This window comes from Branchiostoma floridae, chromosome 9 (assembly GCF_000003815.2).
Source record: "Branchiostoma floridae strain S238N-H82 chromosome 9, Bfl_VNyyK, whole genome shotgun sequence".
NCBI lineage: Eukaryota > Metazoa > Chordata > Leptocardii > Amphioxiformes > Branchiostomatidae > Branchiostoma > Branchiostoma floridae.
The window spans coordinates 21722985-21746631 of record NC_049987.1 but is presented as its reverse complement, the minus strand read 5'-3'; the positions used below and the strand labels follow the sequence as shown (position 1 = coordinate 21746631).

Sequence of the window (23647 nt, the reverse complement as noted above, 5' to 3'; positions counted from 1 at the left end):
CATCGAGCCTGCTATGACGTCTTCATATCTGTCAATTAACCTGGATTAGCTTGTGTCTGACGGTAAAAGACGTTTGATGTCACCCACACTCTGCTGCCATCAGCGCGCGTGATTGGGCCGCGCGGGCTGGGGCTGACTTCAGCGGGAGGTTTGACTCGGACAAGTTCGTCACCAAAAAGAAAGAAGGAAGAAGAAAACGACACAATGTTTTATAAGTCCTTTGCAAAAGTGAAGCCCTAATTAAATCTTTGGGAGTCAAGACGAGTAAATGGTGGGATATTTTGGCGCTTTTTGTCCATTTTGAATAACTAATTTGTCTCTCGGGTAACACTTGTTTGACACACTAGTCTCCTCCTACCGAATCCTGTCTGGCACCGGGCCTTGGCCATGACGCGTTCAGACCTGCCAATCAAACATGATTCATACGCACATTACTGATGATATTAAATTCTCACTCTCTAGTGCAACAACAACGCGACCTTGCCACAACGCGACCTTGCCGCATTGTCCATGTTTCGTGGATGCTATCCGCTTTCCTTGAAATACATAAGAAAAACATCTTGCTCCAATCGAACCATAGGCAACCATACTCCCCAAGCAGAGGTTAGCGTCCGTCTTGTTTTTGACGTATTTTATGCGTTTTCTTGTCAGGCTTTCTATGTTGTCACGTTTTCTTTCTATCCGCTAGCAAAACCCAAACCATAACATGTAGAAGACATTAAAAACATGCAGGAGCCTACGAAACCTCTGCTTGAGGCAGTACAACAAAACCTGTCATACTCGGACGTACATCAAAAAGATGGGGTAGATCAATAAGTCCCTGTTTGCGAGGTAGGAAGAGAGAATCTATATCAAATCTACAAAAACGCACACGTACTAGGATGTCGGCCTTATTGGTTATAACCTTACGTACAATTTGTTTTACTTTGGAACATTCATCCGTGGTTCTCTTGTTTCCAAAATTGGATCTATTAAAATGAACGTCGTTCGTCCGTCGCGAGGCACGAAGTACTCCATGAAATGAAGTTTCCGTATTCCCTTGTCACATTATCCACGATCTTCGGGCGTATCGATGGAAATCGGCCATATTTAAGATCGACAGAGGGTTGCGCGAATTTTTCATCTGAATACCGGACCTGTCACTTATAAGCCATGCTTTGTACCTTGTACAATTGTTGTGCAATAAAGTTATAATTATAAGCGAGGCTCGGGCGATTGACGCAGAATCGTCGTCCAATCGATTTTCACCAAATGTGACAGGGGCGCAATCACATATACTATAGGTGGTGCGATCGCCGTACGATCGCAAACTTTGGGTATTTTGGAAGACAAAAACGTACGTCTCCTGCACTGTCTTGCTACACAAAATGCTGTTTTGGATCCATGTCGGTGGTTGCTTCTGTCACAACCTGCTTGAAAATCCTATGGCATCAAAATCGTACGACGATTGTTGGACCTATGTGACCGCGCCCTTTAAATGAAGTTTCCGTTGCCGTACCATAAAAAGTCCACGTCCTGTGTGCGACAAATTCTCCTTGTCGGCCAGCACTTAAACATATACCCCGATCCCCCCATAATCACGAACGGTCTTTCCACTAATCATTGATCTGTTGGACATTTAGACAGAGGTAAATGATGTTTTGTTAGCTATAACATTTATAGAAGCAAATTTACCTTTGAAGTCTTTTCCACCAGGAACCAAGATTCAAACTGTAAATATCCTCAGATCTTTTGAAAATACACTACCTTGAACCTTCTCATGTAACTCTAGTACATTTGGCTCTATTTTAGCCTCGGTTTACAGCAAATGATCGGGAATGAAACAGTTATACGGATCTTAGAGGAGTTGGGATGCATTTGGGAGGGAGTCAGAAAGCAGGCACTGGAGGGTCTGCTTAAACACCTCAAATGACTCTAATATATGCAGTGTACATGGGGCAACAACCTCGTGTGGCGCTCTGGATACATTGTTTATGCATTTATGAATAAAAAAATGCAACTATTTATGTACCAGTTGTTTGGAGTTAGTCAGCTGGTTTCAAGATTGAAGCAATTTGAGGCTGAAAAATACTTTGTATACAAGTATAAGTTGACTGATAGAATTGTGTTATTCTATGAGCCCCTTAAAAACGTCCACAGTTTTATATCACTGTCGGTTGTGGACTGAAGAAGGTATCGAAAACTTCTCCATGCAGACACAGACTATCCGATATGGCGACCAGAAATTGCTTCTATCTTGAAACCGGCTTATTAACTCGAAATAACTGATATATACTAAGGGCTTGCTGCATTTTTTTTTATTCATAAATGCATAAACAATGTACCAGAGCGCCATACAAGGTTGTTGCCCGATGTTTGAGCCATTTGAGGTGTTGAAGCAGACCGGACACTGGACAGAGCGCTAGCAAGTTAGTGCGCACTTTTTAAAATCATTTTCTGGACAAGCATGAAAGGTCATCTGGACAAGTCTGTCTCCCTGTCAGTCAGTCTATATATGACACTTGTCTACGCAAAAAGAAACCTAAGCGACAGAGATGACTACAATACAAAAGTGTACAAATTAAATACAAAATGCATAAGCTGGTAATAGACTGCTTATTTGAAACAGGTGCAGTGGTCTTGGAAATGTTTTTTTTTCTATTTCCAACAAATGAATGTCAGACAGTTCGGCTCCCTGCGCTGCCAATCAGGATGTTTCTGCCCAAGTGTTTTCGTACTTCACATGGCTTATCGATCAATCTGTACATTGCATTGTATGCACATACATATTAGAAATAACGGGGCCGAAAGAGTGATGGCTGTCACTTGAAACGTCCGAAAGTAAATCTCTGTTTTTTCATTCCGTTGTAGAGACTTAATTGTATTTGAATATTATTTACCTGGCTGTATAACTTTCATCAACATACAAAATAGATGGTACCAAAAGCACTGGGTTATATATGTTATAAGACACAATAGAAAGAAAATATAAAGCAGGCTATTTAGCATCAGATATAAGAATTTATTATTTAAGTTATACAAACATCATGTACAAGTAATACACATTCATATGTATTAAACTAATACATGTACACTAGAACAGTAGATATTCTAATATCTTATAGACACCTATCTCCTAAACAGTTCTGGACACGGTCAATGCAACAGTAGAAAAATGGCACGTACATTTGTATGTATCAGCAAATGTCGATGTTCATGATTATGTAGATGCCCTCTTCCTCTGTACCAAACGCCATGTTACATATGTGCAGAGGTGACTGAGATGGTTATATTACTCAATATTCTTCAGGCAGAGGTTTAAGGTGGGCGGATATACATGTTCAACTTAGAAAAATGGCACTAATTTATCAGCAAATGTTGATGTTCCTAATAATATGGATGGCCTTTCCGTCTGTACCACATCATGTTCCTCCCCAAAATGTCCCAAGGTTTATATTATTCAATACAACTTTAGAAAAAAATGCATCAGCAACTGTTGATGTTCCCAACAACATGTGTCCCTGTCTGTACCACACAATACATGCCTCCTCACGATGTCTAGAGTTGACTGAGATGGTTATGGTCTTAGTTTTGGAAATTAGACTTAGATAATGGCACTTATGTACATGTATCAGCAAATGTTGATGTTTCTGACAACATAGATGGCCTCTCTGTCTGTACCACACAATAAATGCCTCCTCACATTGTCCAAAGTTGACTGAGATGGTTATGGTCTTAGTTTTGGAAATTAGACTTAGATAATGACACTTATGTACATGTATCAGCGAATGTTGATGTTTCTGACGACGTAGATGGCCTCTCCGTCCGTACCGCACACCACGTTCCTGCCCACGATGTCCAGAGAGTTGACAGACATGATGTTGTCCAGCAGGAGACTGGACACTTCCACCTTCTGCTTCCCTGTCTTAGCCAGGAGCCAGGGGCTGGACTGGGCCTGACTGGCGGCGGGCAGCCGCGATGGGAACGGGGTGCCTAAAAATTGGACACAAATTGAACTAAACTTTAATCTGTTCCTTTTCCTCTTCGTTTGAAAGTGACCGCTAACAACCACTTGTAAATGGAAAGGGTGAGGTCACCAGCCCAGGTCTAAATTTCAGATAAGTTCGGAGGCCAATGACACAAAAGTTCCAGTCGGACTGTACATGGCAGGAAGGAAGACTTGCGGTATAGTGTCCTTCCATCGGGTTGTACAATGTTCCAATACCGTGTTCCAATACATTCATTTTTTAGGAAATACTGTCCTATGTGTCAAAACACTGCATAGAAGGTCATTACAATACAACAAAGTATTTAACTTGTCGAGAATGACGCAAATCAAATAAAACAACTAGTTCAGATAATCAACATAGGCACGCTAAGTAGACTAAGCAATATCAAATTTTGCCATTGCAGACATCAAGAGAAATACCAGTGACCTACTTGCTGTCGGTGTTGCCATGGCGAGGGGCGTGGCCGTCGTCATGGAGACGTCCCAGTGCCATAGGGAGCCGTCCTGGGAGCAGCTGAACAGGTGGTCAGGGTGGGTAGGGTGGAACAGGACCTCCCACACTGCAGGGGAGAGAGCATGTTAGGTCACAGGTTACAGGGTGGGTGGGGTGGAACAGGACCTCCCACACTGTGGGGGGAGAGAGCATGTTAGGTCACAGGTACCGGTTTGGACAAGTCCACTAGCCTACATGTAGCCCGAATGTCCTGGGAAAGTAAAAGTGCTGATCGGGCAAGTCAGATTTTTCCATGAATGACATATTGATATACTTATTAGTCAACGCAGAAAAATAAAGCCAATGTCCTCTGCTGGAAGTGAAAATTTTGGGCAAGTAAGTTTTTTATGCACATGCCCGATAGGACAAGAGAACTTTAGAAAACTTGTTGAGCCCTGAGGTACATAGGCTGGTAGATGCCATCTCCTCCTCTCTGTATGCTCCAGGAAATTCTTGGTTGGCCTGTCAACCAAGGAGCTCAGAACTAGCCCAGAGGTAAATATTGTACAGGTCTACCATGGTACAGCCACATACAGAGACTGGAGGAAGAGATGGGGGCCAAAAATATCACGACAATGACCATAGAGAGAAAGAATCCAAGTAGATGACCGCATAAATGAGGTCCTGACGACATAAGGGAAGATCTTCATCTTCCCAACCTACACATCATGTGCAAGCATGTCTAACCTGCTGTAAAAGCTTTTGCATCTGACTTATTGTTTGGGTGCCCATTTTGTTAATTCTAGTTCTTAAATCTGTCATTTTAAGCTTACTAAAATATATTGTGAGTGAGTGAGTGAGTGAGTGAGTGAGTGAGTGAGTGAGTGAGTGAGTGAGTGAGTGAGTGAGTGAGTGAGAGTGAGTGGGTGAGTGAGTGAGTGAGTGAGTGAGTGAGCCAGTGAGTGAGTGAGTGAGTGAGTCAGTGAGTGAGTGAGTAGTAAGTGGAAGAAGCTTCTTGAGTACTCACTATCCCAGGCGTGTGAATGAGTAAGTAAGTGAGAGAGTGAGTGAGTGAAGGAAGCTTCTTGTGTACTCACTGTCCCAGGCGTGTGCGTCCATGGCAGACACGGGGTGCCTCTCCTGCCGCAGGTCCCACATGTACAGCGACCCGTCCTGACCTCCCGTCGCCACGATGTGCGGCTGCCCTGGATGCTTGTCTAGGCAGTGCAGCGGGATGCGTTCACCTGAGCTGCAGGGGAAGATAATGAAAATATAGTTAAAGTTGCCCGTACATCAGTAACAGATGCGTAGGGGTGGCGCCCATCTCCATTTCTGTAGCCCTTGGGCCACACATGTGCAAGCCACTACAGCAGGGGGCTGGTCCGCTGGTAGTGATGTGCGTTTAACTTCCATACTCTTCCTCATAAGTGCTGAGTGCTAAGCAGAGAAAGCAGCATGTACCATTTTTAGAGTCTTTGGTATGACTCAGCCGGGGATCAAACTCACGACCTACCGTATGCATGGCGAATACTCTACCCACTCGGCCATTGCACCGGTTACATTGCAGGGGAAGATGATGAAAATATAGAATACATTGTAATTCACTACAGGAATGTTTCTCTAGACAGTGGAGCGGGATGCGTTCTCCAGACCTGCGGGGGAAGATAATGAAAATATAGACTACATTCGAGGGAGTGTGTTAGGCGGGACATGAAAGTGTGCGGTCTAACAGGGGTCGACCCACTGGACAGAGCCGCATGGAAGCGGGGTGTGAAGACTAGCCGACTGATGCCTACCCCTGCATTAGGGATCCCAGCAGCAGTATAATCTAACCATGGACAGTGAGTGAGTGAGTAATTCAATACAGGAATGTTTCTCTAGACAGTGTAGTGGGATGCATTCTCCCGTATTGGTGTCGAGACAGTGCTAGGGTGTGGAGACAGTGCTAGGGTGTGGAGACAGTGCTAGTGCCCGCTGGGGATATGGTCACCTGATCCCAAGACGCAGATAATGACCTTCAAATGACCGAGTGAATGTCACTATTGAAATATAGAATATTTTACAACAGGGATATTTGTCTTGAGAGTGTAGCAAGATATGTTGGCCTGATCTACAGGGGCAGATAATGACCTTCAAATGACCTCTAATCAAGAGAAATATACAATATTTCACTACAGGGTTATTTGTCCAGCACAGGGGGATATGGATATAGTCACCCGACTTACGTGGGCTGACAATGCTCTACGAAAGACCTCTGATCTTTCGGTGTTGCCATCACAAACACAGTAGAATCCTGTTAATTGCATTATCGATTTGTCCGTGGATTTTATGCAGTTATCATTGGTTATGCCATTTTAAATATAATGGGGTGAATGGGAAATGGTTTGGATTTTCAGAATTCTATGCAGTTCCCCAAATTCTGCAATTGGACGTCATACAATTAGATGGAGTCTACTGTATAATATTTCACCATAACTTCAGATATAACAGACATTGATGAAAGTGAATAAAAACATAAACCACCTACAGTAGAAATATCCTAGTTGGTTCGGAGCTGGGTCGTCTCAGGTCAAACACTTTAAGTTGTCCTGAAGAGTTCACTGTGATGACCTCAAATGCCTTAAGGGACACAGCATTCAGGGTACAGCTGTCTGCATCATCTGGGAAGACAACATGGAAAATAAGTCTGTCAAAACGCATGATAAAATGGAATCATTCTGGTTCAAAGCTGAACTGTGACGTCACATTATGCAGATAGAATATGTGAGCAGTGGATTGTAACTTACAGAAAGATGTGACATTGCAGAAGCAGTGGATTGCTCATTCCTTGATAAAGAAGTTGGAGTTGATTCATCAAAAATCTCAATCCATTTTCTTTTTGTGATGGCAAGTACAGTTCAACTTTGATGCAGAATTACTTCTAGTTCTACCAACACAGATGAACTTGCAAGACTTAGTGAATACTTTATTATTCTAATCAGTAAAAGATTTCAATACCTATCGCTATAAGAAGTGACAGTGTCTATTCCCATACCTATAGTTCTAATGGGAGCCCTGTGATCCACCCTGACCACGTTGATGCGCCCGTCCTCCCCCACAGTGACGATATCGGGTAACGTTGCGGCCAGGCCGGTACAGGGGCAGCCCCTCCCACCATGGTGGTGTAGACTCTCCCACGTCTGACCCACCGACAGTGTCTGTAAATCAGATACACAACTTCTGTGGTCTTAGACTTTCTATAACGTTCTCAGTCATAAGTTGATGAAGGTTAGACATCCAGGTACCGGTAATAACTAATAAGATATGCCATCAAGCAGTTAATCAAGCAACTGGACATAATTTTGGAAATGTAACTTTAGGTGGAGGTTTCAGGTAGAATCTAGTAGCATAGGTAAGTGCAGACATGTTTAAGTGTTTGAATTTGATGGGAACTACAAGTAGAAGTGGAGGATAAACTGTTAAACACACCTGTGAGTTGTGGTGATGTTTGTACAATGTGACGTTCCCTGTGGAAGAGGCTGCCAGGATTTTGTCATAATCCAGGAACTGGAACAGAAGGGAAACTGGTGAAAACCAACAATACTGATAGTGGTGAAAAAGTTATCATTTGTATCTTACGTTTGTGAAGATTAGACATCCAGGTATTGTTAAAATTGAAGAAGAATCACTCTTTACTTTTTTTTTTTACATTTGTATCTTATTTCATCTATCAAAAAGATAAACAGTACCTCTTTTCTTAGGGTCACTTAGGCCCAATAAATCATTTAATGTAAGCTGGACCATCAGGGCACATATTGAGGTCACTTGGAGTCTGCCCTGATGCATATCATGGGCAGTGGGCAGTGACAGCTGTCAATAAAATTCATTCAATGTTACATGAATCGCAAAAGAGTACGATGGCCGTGTGGTTCGATTGTTTGCCTTGCATTCAGTAGGTTGTGAGATTGATCCCTGGCCAAGTCATACCAAAGACTTTACATGCATAAAACGGTACATGCTGCTTTCTCTGCTAAGCATTCAGCATTTGGGAAAGAGGATGGAAGTTGAACACACACCACTACCAGTGGACTAGCCCCTGCTGTAGTGATTGCACACAAAGTTGTGTGTCCCAGGGCTACTGAAATGGAGATGGACACCGCCCTATGCGCCATCAGGGGCAGGAAGGCCTTGGACTTGAAAATGTCACATGCAATCACCCTTCTCCCTGTCAGCTCACCTTGAGGTCTTTCACATCCCCCTGGTGGGGCACCTCACACAGGAGTCTGGGCTCGACGGCTCTGGCCGGGAGCTGGCCCTTTGCAGCAACGCCCTCTGTCTTCACTGGTGTGTCCGGCAGGTGCCAAAGCCGAACTCTGTTCTCCTGAAATGATAGGAAGAAGCATGTTTGACGATGTATTTAGTAAAAATGTTTGTTTGAATTACATACCCAGTAGCTGCCTCATGGCAAAACACACCAGGTTTGTATTGAACATTTCATGCTGCATATCCAGATAGATTTATTTTATCCACTCACACACCCGATTGACTCTTCAATTTCTTTTCAATAACGTTAAGGGACCGTACGATATTTATCAGGGGGGGAGGGCTGGTGCATTGGAAGTCCGATCAAAAAAATTTTTCATGGCCCTCCCCCCCCATCTCAAAAAAATTTAAGGTGACCCTCCCCCTCCACCTAAAAAAAATCAACATGGCCCTCCCCCGAAAGGGTAGAAAAACAACCGATAAAATAATCTTAATATAGATGTCAGGGCACAAGGGCGCCCGGCGTCCAACTGGTATAGCCCAGTGTTCTTGCCAGGATTTTTTCACAGCGTCAGGGCAGGGGTCCGGGGACATGCTACCCCAGGAAAATTTGGATTTTCAAACCCTCTAAAACAGAATTTCCTGCAATTTGAGAAGAAAATTATGCCTTTGAGATTGGATGCCGGTTGCCTTTTTTACTCCCATTTTTCAGTAATCGACGTCCGCCCTCTCCACCAAAATACGTTATAACTATGAGCACGCGGAATCAGCAGTCGGTGATCTGGCCCGGGTATTATTTGTCCAGTCATGTCTATATGAAAATTTTGGGTTTTTGGTGCTTCCAAACAGGGCTCTAGCCAGTGAGTTCGTCAGACCATGGAAAAATTCTGCCAGTTTTTTTCCGGCATTGAATAAAAATGTCTAACCTCGTGCGATCGATGTTGCGCCCTCCCGCATCAAATGCTAGTAGTTTTTCCAAAGGATAGAATAAAAGCGCCATCACACCTTGTGTTTTTTTTCTATTTTGCCCGATGATTTTACTCAAATTTATCGAATCTGTCGGGTTTTACAAGGCCGCGCCGTCATTTTCCACGAGCGTGCGTTTGTTTCCTGCGACCTCAGGTAACCCCGTTTTTGGCGTGAAATCTTTGGCTGGACTTCTTTTTATATAGACCAAGAACGTTATACATTAGACCAAGGAGGGCGATCTGCTGCGTCTTTGGCAGTGATCGGTGCCGGTGTAGCCTTGAAGGAGTAGCCAGAAAAGACGTGCTGGGCGCTGCGATCGACAGTCTGTCTGGGGAGGGGGCGTGCCGCGCCATGTGCCACGGACGCCAATGCCAGTGCACAGCCGACTCGATCGACGCAATATTGCGGCCCCTTTTCTGCCGCACATTTTGTCTTTTTGAAACAAAAGAAATGTTGTAAATAAAAAAATAAAGTGTATAGTTTTGGATTCTTCACATATTTACCTTGCACCGCTTTTGTAACTTTAATATTTGGGGAAACTCAGCCGAGTAGAGTGCGTCTTTCCAGAAAAAAAATGAGTCCGAAGACGGAATGACATATGCCTGGCGCCTGGCGGGAACGCTGGTCCAGGGCAGCGCCACTTTGGGGGACCTAGGGGGGCGAAGCCCCCCGGAAGCTCTTGCATTTTAGGCTATTCAGAAGGCTTATTTTATCGGTGTTAGGGCCATGTCAAGATATGAAACAAAAAATAATATAAACAATTCTTTCAAAAAAATTAACATGGCCCTCCCCCCTATCTCAAAAAAATTAACATGGCCCTCCCCCCACCTCAAAAAAATTTAACATGGCCCTCCCCCCCTAACGCACCAGCCCTCCCCCCGATAAATATCGTACAGTCCCTAAGTGTAGTGGGTTCTTTAAAACGTGCTCGAAAGTGTGGTCATTTTGAAAGAAATCTTTAACTTTAAGTCACTAAGAAATAAGCATGGATAATCATAAATGTGTGCCATATGGTATGGACGATTATGACTGTACGTACTAGTAACATAATTTTTTATGCGTTGTTGTTGTTGTTGTCTCTATTATCCGCTTGTTTCGTCGGAAGATGGTCACATGTTTCACTTTTGGTTTCGAAAGTCTGTGCCCCCCTCCCATCCCATGCTTCACATGGCCGATACTACATGCAGATAAAAATTAATCCTGCACCAAATAATTCTGACATTCCACGCTCACCTCATTATCCCAGCTTCCCGACACAAAAACGTCAGACTGCTGCAGTGCCTGTGGTCCCTGTGGCCGCCACCGAATCTTATTTACCTTTTCGGACACAAATTCTGCGATTGTTTCCGCCATTTTGAATTTAGAGACTTGCCGCCAACATCCGGGACTTCTTTACAGAATATCTCATATTGAAAAAGGGAAGATCGTGTGAATCACTATAAAAGTTGGCATTGTATAGTAAAATTCGTCCTCATTGCGATAATACAAGACCATAATTTTTAGATTGCTATACTTATCATGTACATTTGATTCATTGAACACTTTATATAATATATTTATTTGCAAATCCATGCCCGTAGGCTAATTGCAATGATACAGACAGTGAAAAGTAACAAGTGTCTATTCTAAATACACACACGTCAGCTATCTATGTACATGCTTCTACTTCTTTACTGGGTGGTTTGACTTCTTCTTTGGAGGCAGTGGCTGATGAAAAGTCCCACTTCTTTAATGATTAGTGGGTTCTGTGATTTTAACAGAAATATAGTTTTTTTGAGGTCTACTAACTGGTGAAAAGTTGGAAATAATGTTTTGATTGTGTCAAAAAGGTTGTTTCTTTCGTCCTCATAATGGGGGCAGTTACATATAAAATGTATTTCATCTTCCACTGCATCCGTCGCACAGTATTTACACAATCTATCTTGAACTGGCACTTTTTTATAACGACCCTTTTCTATCTCTAGTGAGTGAGCACTGATTCTTATCTTACATACATTGGATCTCTTGTCAGCGTCGTTCTGGTATAGATAGGTTTCCATGGCATATTCGGTTTTGATATGTTTGTAAAATCTTAGTTTGCCGTTATCTTTAGACAATTGCTGGAAAAAGGTTTGGACATACACGTCTGACAGTCTTTTCCTTAACAATGTACAAATATGTTTGTTGTCTATTCTAGAGTGAGCATAGTTCCATAGATAGGAATAACCATTATCATCAAGTATTTGTTTTACATGTTGGAGCCAAGTTTTCTTATGATTGTTTAAAGGTACATTTTGTTGACAGAGTAGTGCGTCTATTTGTAAAGGGTGTCTAGAGTAATCTAACTGTTTAAGGCGTAGCCAGTACTTAACCATGCGGATTGCTATATCTATGCCTGTTGGATAGACTCCGAGTTCTGCTCTACATGCGGAGTTACAGGAATTCCTGTGCACGCCAAGAATATTTTTACAAAAGCGGGTTTGGATATTTTCCACTGGGCAGTTATCTTTTCCACAGTCTATACCCCAAATCTCACTACCATATAACATTATGGGCTTAATACACGTATTGAATAGCTTAAGTAGAGTCTTGGGGGACATCGTTGAAAGCGTGAGAGGTTTGAGGCCGAATACAGCTTTACGTGCCTTTAGAGACAGATTCTTTTTAGCTAAGGAATAAGTACCTGACGAGGACAACGTCAGGCCTAGGTAGGGGTAGGAGTTTGCGATTTCGATGTTATCTACGCCAAATAAGAAATTTATGTTCTTGAGGAGTCTCCCTGATTTGTTAAAGATCACGGCTTTAGTTTTCTTTAGGTTCACCTGCAGTTTCCATTTTTCGCAGAAGGAATGAAGCCTGTCAAGGGCACATTGTAAGCCGGTTTCAGACTCTGAAAGTAGTACTACATCATCTGCGTAAAGTAGACAAGAAACGAGGAGGTGGTGTAGGGAGGGTGGGTCGCAGTCGGGGGTATCTAAATCTTTAACTAAATCATCTATAAATAAGCTGAAAAGAGTAGGACTGAGGTTGCATCCTTGCCTTACACCTCTGTCAGTTGTAAACAGTGGTGTAAGGCCAGTAGGAGTTTTAACACATGTCATCGGATTAGAGTACATGGATTTAATCAATTTGTAGAACTTGCCGCCTATGCCCAGGTTAAGTAGTTTGTAACGTAGACCTTCTCTCCAGACGCAGTCAAAAGCTTTTCTGAAGTCTATAAAGCAGGTGTAGAGGCGTCTGTTGGTGTTGGTGTATTTTGATATCAGTGTGTCAATAACAAAGATGTTGTCGTTAGTTCCGAAATTCTTTCTGAAGCCAGTCTGGTTGGGGGAAATGAGGTTGTGATCATCTATATATTCGGTGAGACGAGTATTCATTATTGTTGTAAATAATTTGGCAAGGCAGCTAATTACAGAAATTCCCCTGTAATTGTTCGGGTCATCTTTTTGACCGCCTTTATGTACAGGTACAATGTGGCTTTCACGCCATTGTTGGGGAAAGTGCCCGGTTGAAAGGATTAAATTGAACAGTTTAGTTAATGGATATGTAAGGATATGTGCTGCGCATTTTAGCATTTCGTTCAGTATAAGGTCGTTACCCGACGCTTTGTTATTCTTTAATTTGGAGATGGCTTGTCTAATTTCGTTCTGATGGATCTCGGAATCTAAGGGGTTGTAAATTGCAGCTCTGTTTTCTAATTCTACTAGTTTGGTACGGATCTGTGATTGGAATGGGTTATCGGTTTCTGGATCGTTGGACTTAGTTTTTCCGTATAATCCTTGGAAGTACGTATGGAGTGTTTGTTTGTCAATTGTTTCTTCTGTTGGACTAGAGTCTTCTGTTTTTAACTGTTTTACTAGGTTCCAAAACTCTGAGGGGTTGTTGGCGGATGAGTAGTTAATTTGTTGGAAAATACTGTTTTTGTAATCCTTTTTTGTTTTCCGGATTAGCCTGGTGTATTCTTTTTTCTTTTTAAAGTATTGACCTCGGATAAACGGGTCCCGGGGATTTTTTGATAACAATTTGGCTAAGTCTTTTAAGTTTCTTCTGGTGGTGTTACATGTAGTAGTGAACCATTTCTTGGGTTTGGGTTTGTGACGGGTCTGTTTTCTTTGTTTCATGCATCGTAATGTTAGTGATTGTTTGCCTGCTTCTTGTAGGGGTACTATAAAATCATTTAGTGCATTTTCGACTGAGCTTGGGGATGTCTCGTAACTTCTTTTGTTAAAACTGTCTATAGTACGAGAGAATTCTGTGCTGTTTACTATGTCCGTAAACCTTTCTTTAGAGTCATCATTCCATACAAATTTGTAGTGGGGTCGGGCAGACAATGTATCAGTAGTCTGGTCATTGAGTTGTCTAATGTTGCTATTTAGAATTAGGGACAGTTTACAATGGTCTGAAAGTGGGGTTAGGGGGTGGACGTGAAAGAAACAGCTTTTGCGTAAGAGAATTGTTTCGCTTGCCAGGACGTAATCGACCACACTAGAGCCGTTAGGCTGATAACTTGTGGGTTTCCCTAATACATCTCCAGGTGTCCTGCCATTTAAGATTCTGACTTTACTGTTGATGCATAAGTCGATTAGGTTTTTACCAAAGGGAGAAGGGCTGCCTAAATCCATGTTGTTACGGTGGAACGGGTGATCGAAATCGTAGTTTTCGGGAAGGCTGTCGATTTGATAGTCGCCTGCTATGTAGTCTTTCAGGTCCCCTATCCGGGCATTGAAATCCCCCCCAATTATTACCTCTCCTTGTCTATTGTATATTGATATTTCGTCCTCTAGAGTATCAAATATGTCATACATTCTGTTGTTGTGGATATTAGATCTGTTAGGACTGATGTAAACTGTAGCTAAATAAGTATCTCTATTGGTGTTAAGTAGTCCTTTGCCTATTTTTACCCACAATATATCTTCTGATTTGCTGTCTAGCTTTGTAATAAACTTGCTATACTGCTTCTTAAACAGAAATATTATTCCACCAGAGTTCCGTCTTGCTCTCTTTGACTTTGTTCTGGTGCTAGAGAAATAAAGGAAATTAGGAAAATGAACCTTACCTGAGTGCCATGTTTCAACTAGAGAGAAGAAGTCAAACCCGTCTATTTCGCTAATGAAATCGCTATCGTCTACTTTTTTCCCTAATCCATGAATGTTCCAGAATCCGAATGAGAAACCATAGTTCTTCTTAGAGTTTCTAGTTTTGTTGCCACAATGTGTAGTCCTTCTTGGGTCAGTTGGGTGACACATCACTTCATGATCCGCGAGGTCTTCCGCTGGGTCCTGGGAAGGCTCCAAACCACCCGTTGTTGAAGGGTGGATAAAGTGGTGGTCCAGTCCACATCGGGGGCATTCTGTACATAAGCGAGTCCCCGTAGGCCTCGGTTACAGATGGCCAATCATTAGAGATAGGGTAGAAGGGACCCATGTCGGGCTGTCTCGGTCCACTGATGAACGGGCTTGGTCCCGTGCCGGGTTGTCTCGGTCCGCTTGGAGTTGGTGGGCGCTGGTTTGGCCGTGTACGAGACGCTCGGTGGTTGGTCTTGTTGTACCCTTGTTCAGTGGTTGGGTCATATGATGCCTGGCGTCCGCGGGAGTCTTGATGGTTATTCTTGTTATACGAGGTGCGATCACGGTTTTCGTTACGACGCTGTTGGGACTGATTTCTAGGGACAAGACCTAGGGGCCCTGTGGCCTGTTTCTTTAGGTTATATCCTAGGACCCTGACGCCATCATCGCTAAGATGATAACCGTCCCGTACAAACAACTTCTCGTTGCAATCACGGCCTTTCCAAAGTTGGGAATGGCTCACGAAAGTCATCGCGTTGTTTGTTTCGCACATGTTCCTTAGGTGTAGGTTCACAGCGGTGATGTCGTCCTTCACGTTAGGGTGCTGGAGTGTAGCTCTCCTCGGTGGGACTGCCGATATAACCACGTCAGCGTTTGGGAACAGCGACTGTGTTGTGCTTATCGCTGTGTCAAAGTCGTTAATCACAGTGTCCTTGGACTTGGAAACGACATCGTTCGTACCAACGTGGAATATCACGGTGTTTGGAGCAGGCTGTTCCTCGGACAGTTTCTCCAGAACCGTTAGTGTGTCTGGGAGCGTCGGTGCCCAGATTGGTTTTGGGAAGTCTACGGTTGGACTGAGGAGACTGGGTTTTAGTTTCTGGGCGTTGGAGTCACCGATTAATATTACACGCTTTGACTTTGGTCTGGAGTTCTGTGAACGGGGTTTGGCGGAGGGTGCTCTGTTTGTTATAGATCTGATCAGTTCTTTTGGGTTCGGTTCCGGGTCGTCATCAACTTGCAGAGCATCAAAACGGTTAGAAGTGTTGACAGCGTAGTCCAGAATGAGGTTTTGTTCGGGTTGCTTGTTGTTCTTGGCCACAGCCTGATCAAGTAAAGCTTCCTTTATGTTAGCGACTTTCACTTTCAGGGTGCTGTGGCAGACTTTCACTTCACTCATGTCACCTTGGATGCTTGTTGTCTCGGTTTGTAGGGATGTCACAAGGCTCTCCAGGTGTTTGACTCGGTTACAGAGTTTTTTGTTTTCTTCTTGTAGTTTTTTGTTATCCTCTTTCAGTTTCTTGAGTTCTGCCTCCTGCTTGACTGGGGGGGAAGACGAGTCTAGTCGCTTGAAAATCGTGTCCAGCTGGTTTGATACATTACATTCGAAGGTGTTTGACTGAAGTTTCATTTGCGCGAGGCTTGCTTCTAGGTCCATTATGGCTGTTTGGAGTGTTTCAGTTTTCTCGTTGTCTTGATGGTTTGGGTCTTTCATTGTTGAGTTGCTTTGTTTTGCATTTTTGCCTGCCTGGGTGCAGCGTGGCGGAGGTGCGAAATGGCGTTGGTCAGCTTCGCTTTGTTCTGTTGGGGGAATGGCGTCCTGTGGAATGTGACAGTTTATACAGTGGTACTTCTTGTTTGTGTTTTTGAGGAGGGATTTGGTTTCCTCACTCAAGCCTGTGCAGTCAAAGTGTGTCCAGCTACCACAATCGTCACAGCAGACGAACACGTCGCCGTGTATTTCGTGTTTGTCACAGACGGCGCATTTCGTGGCTTGTTCTGTTCCACCGTAGTCGGGCTCGCTGGGGTGTCGCTCAGCTGCGTCTGCCAGCACCATGGCTTGCAGGGTGTCATAATGTGAGCATAGCCATAAAGCGTAGCAGGTACCTTGTATCAACAGTCTATGCGTGTTGTACACTGTGATGTGAATTGAGCCGAGTTCTCTCTCGGGCTGCTGAGCAGAGTCTTTGAACGTGGTGCTAAACTGAGTGCTAAGCTTGGTACCTTTCGCTGTGACCCGATCTTTTCCTTGTACACCGTAATATGATGCACATACTGTTTTCCATGAGGTCAAGGTGTTGCTTGGGATATCAATAGTTATGGAACAGGAATTGTGGGTGACTCTGTGGTTCCCTACTTCGCCGGTGGAGATCTTGTTCCGAGTGTCCATTGAAGACAAAAAGGCAGCGCTTACCTCCGAAAAGTACTTTCCACTGATCTTGTGACGATAGGTTTTCTTTTCTGCGGGTCTCAGTTTCTTTACGTACTCCTGTTCCTTGGTGAACTCTTGAACGAAGATACTGTATGCTTCGTGTACTTCGTCGTTTGAAGCAGATTCCGTCAGGTGGAGCAGCTGTCGGATTGTAGGTCCGTTGTCAGGGGACGCCGTGGCCGCCATCTTGGACGCCATGTTGGCCGTTTGGTCTTCCGTCAAGTTCGAAGTAGAGATTTCTAAAAAATGTAACCTCTAGGATATTACAGAGGTTATCAAAAGTTATCAGTGGGTACACTGTAACGTTAGGAATAACTGGAGCAAAAATTAGGGCCCAGGGTGACCTCTAGGTAAGAAAAAGTTACAACATTGTTGGAGCGTCGGTTTTACCGTCCGAAACTGGCAACATCCGGGGTACTTTATATACTTAAAAATATTACGTACGATGAAGTTTTCCGGAGATTGGACCCCTTTGGAAAGTACACTAGTCAGACCGGAAGTGGAGGTGAACAGAAAACGGAAAACGAGGAAGTGACATTCGAGTTGTTGTCTCGTGATACTCGTACTCGTAAACTCTGAAGTTATGGTGAGTTTAGGGAGCGAAGGCTCCCGGCAAGGCGCCTATTTCTTCGACCAAGAAGCGAGCTTGACTTCAAAGGATGAGGAGTTGCTTGTAGACCAGACTTTATCCGCGGAAAGTGACCCGGAATTTCACCCCATCTGTACGGTGTGGGCGGGGGTAACCCAGGCCGTCTTGGTGGTCGCGTTCGCCGTCGCTTGTTTCGTTCTGCCCGAGTTAGACATTTCAATATCCGTCCTAGTGTACTGTCAGACTGGACTCTGGTTCCTGACGTTTCTGCTAGAACGCTACATGCGGTACCAGCACTTTGTTTCTCGCCGTAACGGTTACCTGGAGTTTTATCGGCAGACGAAGGACATCCGTCGGCTGCCCTTCATCGTGATCTCCGCCGGGTCGTCCTTACTACTGGCGCTGCTCCAGCTCCTGGCCGACCTGCGGCACAAGGACGGGAAGGACGCCGCTTTACAGCCGGATCATTACATACAAGGTCTGTCTGAACTGTAGCTAACATTCGCATAGACTACTTTACCTGGTTGTAGAGCTGTACATGTGTGCCTGAACAAATTTCAGTTACGTTTACAGTTGTCAAGGTACAGGTCCAGACCTGCACCTGTACCTAAACAAGTTTGATCAATTATCTACCGATATATGTTATACATGTAGCTAACTGTCATGTGACATACCCTTTCGCTCACTGATAACAAGACTGGATGCACCATACAGTTCTGGCAGCCCTGGAGCTAGTGGTCACCTTACCCTGTCTCATTCTGTACCTGGTGCGAACCGTCCGGTTCAACAGAAGTACATGTATTTCTAACGTTAAATCTGTAACCTGTTTCTGTCATCATGTACACAGTCCTGGCTGCCCTGGAGCTTGTGGTGACCCTACCCTGCCTGATCCTGTACCTGGTGCGAACTGTCCGCTTCAACAGAAGTCGCGCCTCGCCTGACGTGCAGCAGGACGAGCTGGGCTTCCTGCAGTCCCACGTCACCTCCACAGAGGTCGGCTTCAGGGATGGGGACTACCTGGACGAGGTTTGTTGTCATTTAGTAAGCCCTTTCACAGATACAACTGCACATGCTGAGGTCAAAGGTGAATGCTCCCAGACATGAACAAAACACTTCTTAACATTGTTATGCAAACCAACTGAGGACGGAGGCCATATACAACCGAAGATGTATTATTAGGGCTACTTAAACATAACATCAGCTACCGGTACAAGTACAAGCACCTGTAGTACCTGTACAGAGGTTTAGGTACAGGTCCAGACCTGCACCTGACCTGAGCAAAACTCCCCACCTGTAATATCTGTTGCGTATTAGTTCGCTCTATATGTATTTTGAATTAAAATTTCTGATAAGTGTTTGTCCCCTCCCAGGTGCTAGAGAAGCAGGCAGACATGATCCGGTACCTGCAGCAGCACAATGCACACCTGGGCAGGCGCATCCTACACCTGACTCAGGACCAGACACAGAGCAACTCCAGACTCTCCAGTCTGGGGAAGGTTCAGTAGCGCATAGCAACAAACTCCTGACAATTACAGCAAGGAAGAGGTGGAAATTATAGAAAAATGCTAACACTTTACTTCCAACACTGAATTAAACTATGGGAACTTACCACTCTAAATTTTTGGTCAATCTCCGTCGACCTTGCTCACAGCAGTGACGTCAGAAACACACCACTTATGCAGGGGATGTCATAACTTATGACCCCCTCCTTAGGACTCATAAGTATCAGAAAGTCTATGTCGTCCCCATCTCTATTGAGGGTGGGCCGGTGAAGAGATGGAAACTTTGTCTAATGTTCATGCATGGATTGTGTTCTTTTGCCTATTCAAGTGAAATATTTCCCTGGGTGCTTTGATGAAATGAAAGGAAAATCATCTGAAGGATGTATGTACAAAATAGAGAAAGGCAGGCATCTTATTGAAGACTTGAGGTTTTAAAGAATATTGAAGAAGCATTGTGGGGATATGTAGAAAATTACAAGCTCCCATTGGCTTGTCAGTGTGAATTGTTCCTTGAAAGAAGTGTCTGCTACAAGTGGACAGACAACACGTAATTTATGAGATTGAATGACCATTTAAAAAACTTTCATAAAATGATTTTGTATGCGGCCTGTAGATATAAACTTTATTAATTACTGCTCTTGCTAAAGCAAGAGCAAGATAAAAAGTCTTAGGGAGTTATTGCCAAGCATTTATATGTTGATTTATTTAAACTTTAATTAAAGTGCAATGGATAAGTTGAACTCAGCTCTTACTATGGTACAGCATAATAGATTATGCTTTGCTGGCTATCAATATATCCAGTACACAACTGATGTATCTATCTATAGACTACTGTACAGCTTGTTGAGATATGTGCTCTGGGAATTAGTGAGCAGACTTTCGTGTTCTGGGAATTAGTAAGCAGACTTTCCCAGACTTTTTGTTGTGTATATGATGTGCTTATCTGAAGGAGTATCATATTGCAATTGCAATGCAAAGTTAAGAAACACGGCCCCACCAGATGCTTGTATGCTTTTGTGCTGTTATAGCTGGCTTATCTATGATGTAAGGTATTGAACTTGTGCTTCAGTACCAAATAGGAGCATGATGAGGTAAGAGATCTTGCAGTTTGCTGTCTGGTAGAAGGGTTGTTATTCTGCAACTTGTCATATATATTTGTAGCTTGCAAATTAGTCACTTACTTAATAAGCGATTGAGATGACTGAAAAATGGTGGAACATATTTTGTTAGACTTCAACACAAAACAGCACCAATAGTCAATTACATGTTTTACACAAATATGTATTATACAAAGCAAGACAAGTGGAGTTAGCCTGAGTATCATCCTCCGTAGTAACCATCCTCCGTTGTAACCGCTGGCTCGCGAAAGTCGTGAGCCAGCGGTCACTACGGAGGATGATACTCAGGCTAAAGTGGAGTCTGGTGGGGAGGTTGACTGTGGCTTTTGATACAGTATTTATAAGCAATTTTACATCAAGGTTATTGGAGATGTTAGGGAGACTTCTTGCTTATTTAGATGTCTGAAAACAATTTTTGAAAGGACAGATCTTCCAGAGATGAGATTGAATATTGACTTACTGGTGTAGAAACTTTGTAGATGTTTATAATTTTGACGGGTACATATACCAAGAGTTACTTTCTGAATGTTGATAAACCATTTTGACAAGAAACATTGGTCTGATTGTTCTTGTTTTAGCCTGTACATGGATTTTTGTTTGTGTAAACTTGAGAATGGGTGATACTCAAAACATAGGTCCATTTCGATACAATTTCCAAAGAAATCTGTTTGGAAATCTCCCACTAGAATTTTAAAATCCTACCTTAATAAAAAAAATGTAAAATTGACCTATTCTCTACGCAGAGGTTGAGTCACGGAGATATAGTGGTAGTCTGGATTTTTACCGGCTCGCTCCTCTCAGGTCCCCACCCTTTCCTGTCACAGGTGGTAGTAAAACACACTGAGAAGCAATTTTTCCACACATTTTATTTCTTGTGCGTCTCAGCAAGCGAGCACCAACAAAGTTGACATACACATTGCAATTTCTTAACTTGCACCACTTCTGGATAACTTAATACTGTATTACCACATGTAGACTGCCTTCTGCTCTGTTTATCACATTTACCTCTAATATTCACCTCCAGTACAATCCCTTCTGTATGAAGGTTGGAAGTACAGAGCTGGTGGGTGTGTTAAAGCAAGTCATTTGTTACACCAAGTGGTCCTTGGCCACCTGTGATAGCAAGCCCTTGCACTGCGTTAGGGTCAAGCCTTACAAATGTACCATACATTGCCTTCATCAATCAGTATTTCTCTGGCAATGCCCAAGTCTCTTCTTCTATTATATTTTGTTCTTAAAGTTCTGGCTCCTTGATGGCATGGAGGGCATAGTTCATCTCTGTGGACCCTGTCCAATTCCAGCGATTCAGGAAGGGGTTGTAGAACATACCATGGATCAGACGGGGGTGACAATTATCTGAAACAATGGAAATACAAGTTGCCTAGGTCAGCATAAAATCTTTTTGTTTCGTCAAGAACTGTGAGTTTAGAAATGCATACACTGACTATTGGGAGCAATTTTCAACATAAATGTGAAATCTTTTTACTGTTACAGACATCCAGATGCGAAGGTGGTAGTTAATAGTAAAATGTTTTGAGACATAGTTGATTCCAAGGTAAAAAAAAAAAAGACACGAAGGAACAATATGAAGACTCTATAATAGAGTCTATTATTTGGTATACCAATTACCATACTTCAACCTTCCTGACAACTGAGATTTTTCATAATGAAGGCAACTTTTTTGCCAAACTTTTTTCATTCGCATGCTTGTAGTTTCAACAGGATGTCATCCATATGATCAAATCAACATGGCCTTTAGAATCACACAAAGATGAAAAAAACTTACTTGCTTTCAGCTCATCTTTCAGCTCCTCTGGTTTGACGAACTTGTTCCAGTTGTGAGTTCCTCTGGGTACCACGCCCACAATGTACTCTGCTGCTATCACTGCCAGGTAGTACGACTGGGTGGTGCGATTGATAGTGGTGAAGAAAAGGGAGCCACCGGGCTGAAAAATATCAAACATTTTCTCTCATTGTGTCACTGACAAAAGATAATGAATGTTGTGTGAAACGTATAACCGTTTCCAAAATCATATCAAGTTGCTTGAGTAATTGCTATTTGGGGTATCTATGTCCAACCTTCATCAACGTTTTTTTAGTTTGGCAGCATCAATCATAACATTCACTAACAGTCAAGGCTGCCCAACTAGTCAAACGCTAGTTCTGGAGGGCAGAAAAACTATGGAAAATTACAGAGAAGGACACTGAGACCAGAGTACTAATTCTCCACAAAACATTTCTGTATGAATTTCATTTAGTGCTGGAGGTTGGGGCTAGTGTCTTAGGAAAATGGAACTCCTATTGATCCTCAGATTTTGGTTTAGAAAGATGCAGCAGTTGGGGAAAATAGGGAAGTTGTTCCATAATACACACCTTGACAAGGTCACAGCTTGAGCCTACAAAGTCGTCCAGAGCGTCTACATGTTCTATGACCTCTGAGGCCACCAGGGCATCGTAGTAATCCCTGACCTCCGATGCAACCAAGTCCTCCACTGTTCCGTGGGTGAAGGTCAGTGTGTCCTTCAGGGAAGGGTCGCGAGCCATGTGTGCGGTGGCAGCCTTCACAGCTTCCTCTGAGGCATCCAGACCAGTCACCTGCGCACCAAGCTTAGCCAGGGGCTGTGGTATGCAAAATATCACATCTGCTTAGTCATCATAACTTTGAAATAATTTTGAAGCAAAGTTTGTGACTTAGGTCTCCTGCAAGGGCTATTTAGGTGGATTGGTTTGACTCATAAATAATGCAAGACAAATACTGTAATTGGAAATCTGCCAAAGAAAAGGGAAAGAAAGTTGCCAAGTCTGCATGCAGTACGCTTCTCCTGCATAAGACTAGTAAGATTTAAAGCTGGTGTGATGTGCCAAAGGGTAGTTACACTGGCTACTAATAAACAGATAGACAGTCTAAGGCAAGAATAGATACTTGGATACTTAGGACGCTGATATATAGTAAATTTGTATTTCTTCCATTACACTTGTATATCTACAGGACTACAGCATGTGTATACCTTACCACAGACAGAATCCCTCCCCCACATCCCACGTCCAGGATCCTCAGTCCCTCCAGCGGCCGGCTCTTCTTGCTGATACTGTGATGTTTCACCAGCGTGTCTCTGATCATGGGGACTCTCAGTCTGTTCATGGAGTGTAGTCCTTTCAGTTCACCCTGGGAGATTTTTTGGGAGATGGAAAAGGGAAAGTAAATGTATCCAGAATTCCAGATATAACCTGATGACAAGCTATTCTTCCAATGGTCCTAAAAAAAAAAACTGTTAAAGTATATGCAGTGTCTATGATCATTCAAAATGCTGTGAAATGAAGAAGAAAGAC

The 23647-nt window shown here is 43.3% G+C and overlaps 3 protein-coding genes across 3 annotated transcripts in view; 1 reads left to right on the top strand and 2 right to left on the bottom strand.

The window, feature by feature from the left end:
- Positions 1-3486: 3486 nt before the first annotated feature.
- On the bottom strand, positions 3487-11037 carry LOC118422302 (nucleoporin Nup43-like). Its single transcript, XM_035829820.1, has 8 exons — positions 10866-11037; positions 8638-8781; positions 7890-7967; positions 7456-7618; positions 6949-7081; positions 5519-5670; positions 4395-4548; positions 3487-4019 (listed from the first exon to the last, which is right to left on the bottom strand). Exons 1-8 carry the CDS (start codon positions 10983-10985, stop codon positions 3761-3763), a joined length of 1203 nt encoding a protein of 400 aa, XP_035685713.1. The 5' UTR covers positions 10986-11037; the 3' UTR covers positions 3487-3760.
- A 6557-nt stretch (positions 11038-17594) lies between these two features.
- Positions 17595-20869, top strand: LOC118423378 (transmembrane protein 192-like). Its single transcript, XM_035831493.1, has 3 exons — positions 17595-18175; positions 18545-18723; positions 19068-20869. Exons 1-3 carry the CDS (start codon positions 17692-17694, stop codon positions 19200-19202), a joined length of 798 nt encoding a protein of 265 aa, XP_035687386.1. The 5' UTR covers positions 17595-17691; the 3' UTR covers positions 19203-20869.
- A 376-nt stretch (positions 20870-21245) lies between these two features.
- The window catches only part of LOC118423612 (ubiquinone biosynthesis O-methyltransferase, mitochondrial-like), a 3910-nt gene continuing 1508 nt past the window's right edge, over positions 21246-23647 (bottom strand). Inside the window, exons 3-6 of the mRNA XM_035831836.1 lie at positions 23331-23483; positions 22691-22936; positions 22104-22263; positions 21246-21673 (exon numbers count right to left, since the gene is read on the bottom strand). Of these exons, the coding sequence (XP_035687729.1) occupies positions 21552-21673; positions 22104-22263; positions 22691-22936; positions 23331-23483 (681 nt within the window). The 3' untranslated portion in view covers positions 21246-21551. The remainder of the gene's footprint in view (positions 21674-22103; positions 22264-22690; positions 22937-23330; positions 23484-23647) is intronic.